The sequence below is a fragment of the Nerophis lumbriciformis genome, linkage group LG28 (genome assembly GCF_033978685.3).
Source record: "Nerophis lumbriciformis linkage group LG28, RoL_Nlum_v2.1, whole genome shotgun sequence".
NCBI classification, from domain to species: Eukaryota; Metazoa; Chordata; class Actinopteri; order Syngnathiformes; family Syngnathidae; genus Nerophis; species Nerophis lumbriciformis.
The window spans coordinates 34,454,534-34,465,566 of NC_084575.2; the positions used below are offsets into that span (position 1 = coordinate 34,454,534).

General features: G+C 46.0%; 1 protein-coding gene across 2 annotated transcripts in view; it reads left to right on the forward strand.

The window, feature by feature from the left end:
• The window catches only part of LOC133571071 (MAGUK p55 subfamily member 4-like), a 35,951-nt gene that overhangs the window by 4,845 nt on the left and 20,073 nt on the right, over positions 1-11,033 (forward strand). The window contains exons 7-9 of one of the 2 annotated variants that reach the window (XM_061924091.1): positions 7,405-7,765; positions 7,885-8,665; positions 8,865-8,948. In XM_061924091.1, coding sequence (XP_061780075.1) covers positions 7,405-7,765; positions 7,885-8,642 — 1,119 coding nt within the window. In that variant the 3' untranslated portion in view covers positions 8,643-8,665; positions 8,865-8,948. Of the gene's footprint in view, positions 1-7,404; positions 7,766-7,884; positions 8,666-8,864; positions 8,949-11,033 lie in introns of those variants that run through there. The other variant, XM_061924092.1, reaches the window with a different exon arrangement.

Here is an 11,033-nt window from a genome sequence, read left to right on the forward strand (position 1 = left end):
GCGTTCGGGTGGCATCCTGACCAGATGCCCGAACCACCTCATCTGGCTCCTCTCCATGTGGAGGAGCAGCGGCTTTACTTTGAGCTCCTCCCGGATGGCAGAGCTTCTCACCCTATCTCTAAGGGAGAGACCCGCCACCCGGCGGAGGAAACTCATTTGGGCCGCTTGTACCCGTGATCTTGTCCTTTCGGTCATAACCCAAAGCTCATGACCATAGGTGAGGATGGGAACGTAGATCGACCGGTAAATTGAGAGCTTTGCCTTCCGGCTCAGCTCTTTCTTCACCTCAACGGATCCATACAGCGTCCGCATTACTGAAGACGCCGCACCGATCCGCCTGTCGATCTCACGATCCACTCTTCCCTCACTAGTGAACAAGACTCCGAGGTACTTGAACTCCTCCACTTGGGGCAAGATCTCCTCCCCAACCCGGAGATGGCACTCCACCCTTTTCCGGGCGAGAACCATGGACTCGGACTTGGAGGTGCTGATTCTCATCCCAGTCGCTTCACACTCCGCTGCGAACCGATCCAGTGAGAGCTGAAGATCCTGGCCAGATGAAGCCATCAGGACCACATCATCTGCAGAAAGCAGAGACCTAATCCTGCAGCCACCAAACCGGATCCCCTCAACGCCTTGACTGCACCTAGAAATTCTGTCCATAAAAGTTCAGAACAGAATCGGTGACAAAGGGCAGCCTTGGCGGAGTCCAACCCTCACTGGAAACGTGTCCGACTTACTGCCGGCAATGCGGACCAAGCTCTGGCACTGATCATACAGGGAGCGGACTGCCACAATCAGACAGTCCAATACCCCGTACTCTCTGAGCACTCCCCACAGGACTTCCCGAGGGACACGGTCGAATGCCTTCTCCAAGTCCACAAAGCACATGTAAACTGGTTGGGCAAACTCCCATGCACCCTCAAGGACCCTGCCGAGAGTATAGAGCTGGTCCACAGTTCCACGACCAGGACGAAAACCACACTGTTCCTCCTGAATCCGAGGTTCGACTATCCGGCGTAGCCTCCTCTCCAGTACACCTGAATAGACCTTACCGGGAAGGTAAGGTCCATTCACAAATAATAGTGACCAAAATAAATTGGTGCCTCATTTTGGTACTAGACTTAGACTTAGACTTCCTTTTATGGTCCTCTCCAAGGTTTCTCATAGTCATTCACATCGACGTCCCACTGGGGTGAGTTTTTCCTTGCCCTTATGTGGGCTCTGTACCGAGGATGTCGTTGTGGCTTGTGAAGCCCTTTGAGACACTTGTGATTTAGGGCTATATAAATAAACATTGATTGATTGATATTGTCATTCAAATTTGAACTTTTGCAGTACAGATAAGAACGAAATTTCGTTGCATTGGCTCATTGTAGTGCAGGATAAAAGAGCAATAAGGTGCAGATATAAATAAATAGATTACTGTACAGATAAATATATTGCACTTTTTCATATGCATCCACGTTTATGGATGTATGTTGTATTGGTAAATTAAATGGTAAATGGGTTATACTTGTATAGCGCTTTTCTACCTTCCAGGTACTCAAAGCGCTTTGACACTATTTCCACATTCACCCCTTTCACACACACATTCACACACTGATGGCGGGAGCTGCCATGCAAGGCGCTAACCCATACTTGCCAACCCTCCCGGATTTTCCGGGAGACTCCCAAAATTCAGCGCCTCTCCCAAAAACCTCCCGGGACAAATTTTCTCCCGAAAAACTCCCGAAATTCAGGCGGACCTGAGTGACGTGTTGACAACACACAACAACAGTGTCTACCGTAAAGCAGTTTGTCTGCCGTAAACAGCAATGTTGTGACACTTTTAAACAGGACAATACTGCCATCTACTGTACATGCATATGTGACCCACCCATAATGTGTCACATTTTTGTGTTGATTTATTTATTTTATTTTGTGGTTTGAATTCGTTTTTGGAGCTGTCATTACACATTTATCAGTATTCACATTGGTCAGTAGGGGGCAGTAGGGCGTTTCTTCCCAATTGAATGCTATCACCTGCAGACCGGAAGTGTCTTGTCATTCTGATGAGCGCGACCAGTCTGTGAACAATTGAAACGTCCTGCGTGCTTTTTCCTCCTGTATAACAGGTTAGTTTTGGTGAATCAACTCACTGAATAATATCCATGTGATCTTTATAAGTTTAAGTACACATTCTGATGGTGGAGCCTAACTCTAAAGTGTTTGTGAGTTGTAGTTTGTAAATGAACACTGAAATTCAAGTATTTATTTTATTTATGTATATATATATATATATATATATATATATATATATATATATATATATATATATATATATATATATATATATATATATATATATATATATATATATATATATATATATATGTCTTAATAAGGTTATCCAAAAAATAGTGCTCGATACCGTAGCAGAGCGCAATATATGTATGTGTGGGGGAAAAAATCACAAGACTACTTCATCTCTACAGGCCTGTTTCATGAGGGGTTCCCTCAATCATCAGGAGATTTGATGATTGATGATTGAGGGAACCAACCCCTCATGAAAACAGGCCTGTAGAGATGAAGTAGTCTTGTGATTTTTTTTTCCCACACATACATATATATATATATATATATATATATATATATATATATATATATATATATATAGCTAGAATTCACTGAAAGTCAAGTATTTCTTATATATATATATATCTTAACCACGCCCCCCGCCCCACCCCCGACCACGCCCCCACCCCCCACCCCCCACCTCCCGAAATCGGAGGTCTCAAGGTTGGCAAGTATGCGCTAACCACAACCCATCAGGAGCAAGGGTGAAGTGTCTTGCTCAAAGACACAACGGACGTGACGAGATTGGTAGAAGGTGGGGATTGAACCAGGAACCCTCAGGTTGCTGGCACGGCCACCCTCCCAACCGCGCCACACCTGTAATATTGTCTTTATATTCCAGCCAGTTAATCCATTTTTGGGGGGTGGAATTGAGGGAATTATTATGATGCGTTGAAGAGTCTGATGGCCTGAAGGAAGAAGCTGTACGGAGGCTGCGGAACCTCTTTCTAGAGTCCAGCAGTGAAAACAGTCCTTGGTGGGGGTGGGAGGAGTCTCTAAAGATTTTCTGAGCCCTGGTCAGGCAGCGGCTTTTTGCGATTTCCTAGATAGGAGGAAGAGGAGTACTGATGATCTTTTCCGCCATCCTCACCACTTTCTGGAGAGACCTGAGGCACTGCAGGCTCCAGTCCAGACAGAGATGCTGTTGGTCAGCAGACTCTCTATAGTGCCTCTGTAGAATGTGCTGAGAACGGGGGGAGGGAGCTGTGCTCTTTTCATCCGACACAAAAAGTGCATGCGCTGCTGAGCTCTTTTTACAAGAGCTCTGGTGTGTAGGGACCAGGTCATATTGTTATCTGCACCCCCAGGAACTTGGTGCTGCTTACCATCTCCACTGCTGTGCCGTTGACGAAGAGTGGAGTGTGGCTGGTACTAAATACTTGGTACTAAAAAAAACATAAAGTGGAGTAAAAGAGCAAACGGGTGAAATGTGATAAGACAAAGTTGAAATGTTGACCCCAATAACACAAATATGCCTTGCTGGCTGATTTTTTTTTTAAACTCTCACTGCTCAAAAAAATAATAATAAACCAAAATCAATGTTGTTATGAATTACTGACCTATTGAAAGTTCCAATTCATTAACGGTGTTACAAAAAAGATCAGTTAGAATAATACACCAGTTGGATATAGAGAACACACAAATCCTTTATTTATTGAATCAAAGATTCTGAAATTCTACGACATAGTGAATTTGCAAACAGCTAAAATGATACACAAAGCAAACTATAACCTGCTACCCAAGAATATACAACAATTCTTCTCAAAAAAAGAGGAGAAATATAATCTTAGAGAGAAATGTAATTTAAAACATTTGTATGCACGTACAACACTTAAGACCTTCAGTATATCAGTATGTGGAATTAAATGATGGAATGGATTAAGCAAAGCAATCAAACAATGTACTAATATGATCCACTTCAAGAAACTCTTCAAACTTAAAGTGTTTACAAAGTACAAAGAAGAAGAACCATGATAAACATTCTGAATTTATTTAACTCATCCATTCTTTCATTCTTTCACTCACAAAATAATCTTACTCATCTCAACATATGAAATGTAACTTACTTCACCAATTATTATTTATTTACTTATTTTATTGTGATTACTTATGGAGTATATTGTGAATAAATGGAGAAGGAGGAAGTGAACAAAAGTTTTAGCAACTGTTATGTAAAAGAAAAGGGGTAGGATTAAATAAGCTCTGCTTCTTCCTACTCCTTTTCGAACATGTTGAAAAGAGAAACTGGAGATTGTGATGTATCATGTTGTATACTTGCATGTTCCAAATAAACTCAAACTCAATTACTTCACATCAAATATTCCACTTTGAAATATGTTTGCGAGAAAATATTGCATATTTTGTGTGTTTGCCATAAAAAACAAAGTTGTCTATAACACACAGGGCATAAAACACACAAAAGAAAACATAAAAAAAAAAAAACTTTTAGTCGACGCATAGATTTGAAGTTGATTTAGAGATTTGAGCTTTAAAAGTTAGAAGAAAAAAAAAAAGTTGAAAGAAAATTATGTTATTTGACTTATTTTTCTGGTTCCCCTGGACCAAAATTGAGGGGAGCCCTAAAGGTTAAAAAATTATATATACTATAATGTTTTTAAGAATTAAAAATATGATTTTTAAATGTTCAGCCCTCGGTGGAAAAAGTTCAGACACCCCTGCCTTAAACAAAGTCCATTCATCCATCCATCCATCTTCTTCCGCTTATCCGAGGTCAGGTCGCGGGGGCAGCAGCCTAAGCAGGGAAGCCCAGACTTCCCTCTCCCCAGCCACTTCATCCAGCTCCTCCCGAGGGGCCCCGAGGCGTTCCCAGGCCAGCCGGGAGACATAGTCTTCCCAACGTGTCCTGGGTCTTCCCAACGTGTCCTGGGTCTTCCCCGCGGCCTCCTACCGGTCGGACGTGCCCTAAACACCTCCCTAGGGAGGCGTTCGGGTGGCATCCTGACCAGATGCCCGAACCACCTCATCTGGCTCCTCTCCATGTGGAGGAGCAGCGGCTTTACTTTGAGCTCCTCCCGGATGACAGAGCTTCTCACCCTATCTCTAAGGGAGAGCCCCGCCACCCGGCGGAGGAAACTCATTTCGGCCGCTTGTACCCGTGATCTTGTCCTTTCGGTCATAACCCAAAGCTCATGACCATAGGTGAGGATGGGAACGTAGATCGACCGGTAAATTGAGAGCTTTGCCTTCCGGCTCAGCTCCTTCTTCACCACAACGGACCGATACAGCGTCCGCATTACTGAAGACGCCGCACCGATCCGCCTGTCCATCTCACGATCCACTCTTCCCTCACTCGTGAACAAGACTCCGAGGTACTTGAACTCCTCCACTTGGGGCAAGATCTCCTCCCCAACCCGGAGATGGCACTCCACCCTTTTCCGGGCGAGAACCATGGACTCGGACTTGGAGGTGCTGATTCTCATCCCAGTCGCTTCACACTCAGCTGCGAACCGATCCAGTGAGAGCTGAAGATCCTGGCCAGATGAAGCCATCAGGACCACATCATCTGCAAAAAGCAGAGACCTAATCCTGCAGCCACCAAACCAGATCCCCTCAACGCCTTGACTGCGCCTAGAAATTCTGTCCATAAAAGTTATGAACAGAATCGGTGACAAAGGGCAGCCTTGGCGGAGTCCAACCCTCACTGGGGTAGAAATGTTTCTATAGTTTATAGTTAATTGTCTTGACAGCTGAGGGAACTTAGACACTCTTTAGCTTGTTTGCGCACCAAGTCAGAGATAAAATACTCGCCACTGCCTCGTCTAGTTTCTAGCCGGTATTTATGTTGTGTACTCAAGACTAAGTACAGTGCACTTAAACTGCTGAGTTTGCTTGAACACTAATAAGGCAGGAGAGCCTAGTAGCGGCAGGCCGGGAAGCCTCATATTAGGTTTCTGCCCATTTGCCTCCCAACGCATCATAAAAAAGCAGGTATGGATCAACACCACATTAGCACAGCACTAGGCTGGCTGTTCTAAAATCTGTGTACCTACTAGAGATGCGCGGTTTGCGGGCACAACCGCGGAGTCCGCGGATTATCCGCGGATCGGGCGGATGAAATTAAAAAAAATTAGATTTTATCCGCGGGTCGGGTCGGGTCGGGTGGTTGAAATAAAAAAAAATTAGATTTTAAATAGATTCAGGCGGGTGGCAGTTAAACCAATTGGGAAATATATATACATAGTTAAATGTTGTTACCCACATACGAAAAACGAGCAGTCACCTGCAGCATATGCCACAACAGAAGAAAAAAAAAAAAGAGATGGACACTTTTACGGAGCGGAGAAGGGACGCCTCGCCGGGGTCCGGGACCGAGGCCCCTCCCCCCGAGAGGGCCCCACCGGGAGCCGTAGCTGAGGCGATCCGCGAGAAGGGCCCGACGCACGTCCAGGGTCACCACCGCGCCCACCGCACCGACACCCCGCCTCGTCCGCCTTCGCCGCGGCCGGCGTCACGCGCAGCAGGTAAGCAGCTTACCTGCCCGCCACCCCCGTGGCCGGGGGCTCGTAACAGGGGTCACTCCGCGCGCTCCGCCCGCGCAGCTTACCTGCCCGCCACCCCTGTTGCCGGGGGCGCGTAACAGGGGTCACTCCGCGCGCAGTGCGCTCACGAAAGGGGTGGGGCTCACCCTGGTTGATATAGACAGCAAGACGGTGGCCATGGAAGTCGGAACCCGCTAAGGAGTGTGTAACAACCTACCTGCCGAATCAACTAGCCCTGAAAATGGATGGCGCTGGAGCGTCGGGCTCATACGCGGCCGTCGCCGGCAGCGAGACGCGCTTGGAGGTGCGCTCAGCGCGGCTCCCATATGATTGCGCACTGGTGTGCGTCTGGGTCGTGACAGCGTGGCACGCGAATGTCTGCACTGCATTGGATCAGTCTCCTTTCTTTAACAGGCAAAAGCTTTATAACCTCACTAATGCCTTGCATCGTCTATATTAGATATATAACAACGGGCGGGTGCGGGCGGGTGCGGTTCTGATCAAATGTTACATCGGGTGGATGGCGGATGGTTGACGACTTTCTGATGCGGTTGCGGATGAAATAATTGCCTATCCGCGCATCTCTAGTACCTACCAACTTCTGGGAGTAAGAGTTCCTTGAGTGCTACATGTTCTTCAGTTATTAAAAGCAAATCTGAAATATACTAAATTCTAATCGCACTCACACTGCAGGTTGGTGTTTGGAGGTTAAAATGATCGACCCCAGAATATTTCTGCAAGTTTGAAATGTTTCTTTCCTCCATTATGTTCCTCTGTTGTCTAACAGCTTTGCGACCATCTGAGAGCTTGTTCACAACCGCCTGCCGCGTCAAACAGTCCCAGAGCGGAGATCAGCAGCCGCTGGGACACCCTGAGGCGTCTGACGCGCCAGAGGCTTCACTTAGAGGGAGCACTTGGGTGGAGCCCGCATGAGAAGTGTTCATCAGTGTGTAGGGTGCGCAGAGGCAGCTCCCCGCCACCAGAGACGCTCTGTCCCCAAGCTGTTTGGCCACGCCGCCCGCCTTGCTGCACAGCCATGAGTAGCAATAGCAAAGCAATGAGCCGATGTAGACTTTGTTACACAAATCTCCTCTGGCAGAAAAATGTCAACCACTCTGCTCCGTCAGTCTACAACTCAGTTATGATTGGTAAGAAAAGATCTGACCAGCGTCTATCATCAACCCCATCTTTCATCTTCCATCTCTTGTATTCACTGGCCATCAATTTTTCATATGATGAATAACAAAGAGGTCTTTTCTTTTTGGAGACAACTTCATTGAAGAAATAGATGGCAGAGATGAAGATGAAGCGACTTCATTGCCCGTTCAGGCCCCCGACTTGTCCGAGCGGTGGACTGTGTCCCCACCCGGCCTATCTCTGCCCTGCTACGCCAACGTGGACCACTATCTACATCCAAGTCTGCCCCCGAAGCATAGAAGCCAAAGCCCGCGAATCCACACTGCGCCCCCTAGTCCTGCTTGCCCCCAGCGCCTCGTAAAGATCCCCCGGTTACCTCCTGTGGAGCTGGCCAAGCAGGAGAGTCTGGATGAGCTGCGTAGCACTGTGCAGCTAGCAGCCAGCTCCATGGAAAGCAGCACCAAAGACATCAAGCTCCTCGGAGAGAAGATGGCGGCTGCAACAGACCGCATGTCTGAAAGTGTCCAGGACAATTCCCAGGCTTTAGTCCTCTTCAACCAGGTGGTCGATCGGCTGCAGATGCTCCTCACGGCCAGTAGGACGGAGAGTAATGCGCGGCTGGAAAAAGGTGCTAAGCAGTATGGGACGTCAAGGCCTTCGGTTGTATCGTCCTCCTCCAGCTCCCTCAGCAGCTGCCCGGACCAGCCCTCCACCTCCAGGGACACCAACTGTCTGTCTGGAGCCTGCCGTGGGTCGCCCTGCTCCAAACCCAAGAAACATCCTACGTCACATCCTTTGAATAACGGCATATTGGGGGAACCCCAAGAAGCTTCTAACGCTGTGAGAGGAAGTCGCTTTGACCAGCGTAAAAAAGGGAGGAAGACATGAGAGCAAAAAGCCCACCTCTTTGTGTTAGTTGAATATTTATTTCTATTTCATTCTCCGTGTCCATCTCCACCATTAATGACAGTTTCCTGCATTTCCACTTCCGCTCTGCTTGATGTTCATTTGTATTTATTTCCTTCCATTAGCTTGCAGTCAGTCTGCAGTCCTGCATCAGACCTGCCATTGTGCCTCCATCACACCTCTAATCAGCCCTTTCTGTCTTAGGGGGCAACGATAAAGAGAAATGACATCACTGGGGAGATTTTTGTGGCTCGGGTGATTCACGGAGGTCTGGCCGATCGCAGCGGTGAGTTTTTCATGTTTTTCATGCAGGTGAAAGGTTTTACTAATTATTAGGGGTGTAACAGTATGTGTATTTGTATTGAACCGTTTCGGTACGGGGGTTTCGGTTCGGTTCAGAGGTGTACCGAACGAGTTTCCACACGGACATATTAAGTAGCGTACTGCACGATGTGTAAACAATGCACACCGAAGCACAACACACGGCATGCTAGCAGCTAACGGGCTAGGATAGACTGACCATACGTCCTTTTTTCACCAGACATGTCCTCTTTTGCGGAGCTGTCAGGGCGGAGTTTCTTAAATGCCTCAAATGTGCGGCATTTTGAGTTAGGGTTGCGTGTATTTTCAATGTACGTTCAGGGTTAAGAAGGGGTTAAAAACAAAACAAATTTTGCATGCAGCAGCATTGGTGAGGGAGTATGGCGTCACATTAGTGCCAAAAATCCGAGCGCATAAAAACTGTTATCGCGCGCTGATTCTCCACTTCGTGCGCGCGCAAAAAGGCACCACGCGAGCGCAAAAGGGTGTTGCGCGCGCGTGGTGCCTTTTTGCGCGCGCGTGGTGCCTTTTTGCGCGTGCGTGGTGCCTTTCTGCGCGCTCTCTGTGTACTCCTGGCATCTCTCCTCGCGCTGTCATGTTTCTTTTTGGCACTTTGGGGGCGGGTATGCTTAGACGGCCCCTCCTTTCTGATTGGCTCTGAGCATTTTTCATATGACCAATCATTCTCCAGCGTAGCAACGTTGTAGCCATCTTACCTCGGACAGCTAACCTCAATCATTACATTGATGTCAATGTTACATGTACTAATTAAATTACCATAACTTGCTCGATTTTTGACCAATTTACAAACGGTTTGCCTTGTTACAAATCTTATTACATGTAGATATGACATAGGATGCTGTACCTGTTGAAATTACCTCTTTCGCTTTAAAAAAAAAAGACTTAATTGTGCAACATAGTTGTGTAGGGTCAGTGTTAGTCAGTTCTCTGATTATTTTAAACTGTTTCAGAATACATTATTAAAAGGCTATTTTTAACATTTTATAAACAAAATTCAAAGATTATTTCATTAATTTTATGGCTGAATCAAAAGAAATTCCATAAATTAGAAAACAAATGTTCAAGAAGAAGTGAAATGTTATTGCTGGTGGACCAGTTCTGGCTGAAAGATGTGATTATGGTGTTTGTTGTCTTATTATTTATTTGGGTCACATTTTGTATTACCCTGTATTGTGTTTATGTGGTATGAAATAACCTTCATCAGCGCGCGACATTTTTTTTATCCATTTCTTCCTCCGTAAATCTTGATACATATTGACGATGACCCGCCCTGCTATACTTCTGATTGGCTCTGAGCATTTTTCGCCTGACCAATCAGAAAGAAGGGGCCGTCTAAGCATACCCGCCCCCAAAGTGCCAAAACGAAACATGACAGCGCTCAGACCGAGACGGCACGCGCGCAGAAAGGCACCGCGCGCGCGCAAAAAGGCACCACGCGCGCGCACACGAAGTGGAGAATCAGCGCGCGATAACAGTTTTTATGCGCTCTGATTTTTGGCACTAATGTGACGCCATAAGGGAGGGGCAGAGACAGAGAGAGAGAGAGAGTTATGATAAACGCGCATGCGTCTCCAGGCTCTGCTTTTTATCCATAGATTTATCACATTTAATTTTTTATTATCTATAGCAGGGGTGTCAAAAGTGTGCCCACGGCACATTCTAAAAATACTATTAAAATAAACAAAAACATAACAAAAGTGAAATAAAAAAAGCTTAAAGGTTAAATGTAATTTAGAAAAAGTTGCAATGTTGACTAATAAAACAAAGCTGGGTTTTTTTTCTTTCAAACTGTCATTGCTCAAAACATAATATTGAATCAAAATCAATGTTATTATGAATTATTGACCTATCCAAGGTTCCCAAATATTCCACTAAGAAAAATATTTTTGGTGGAAGATTTAGCAAATTTGGTAAATAAATAACCCAAAAATGTATATTTTGTTGTTTTCTTACTGTACCGAAAATGAACCGAACCGTGACCTCTAAACCGAGGTACGTACGGAACCGACATTTTTGTGTACCGTTACACCC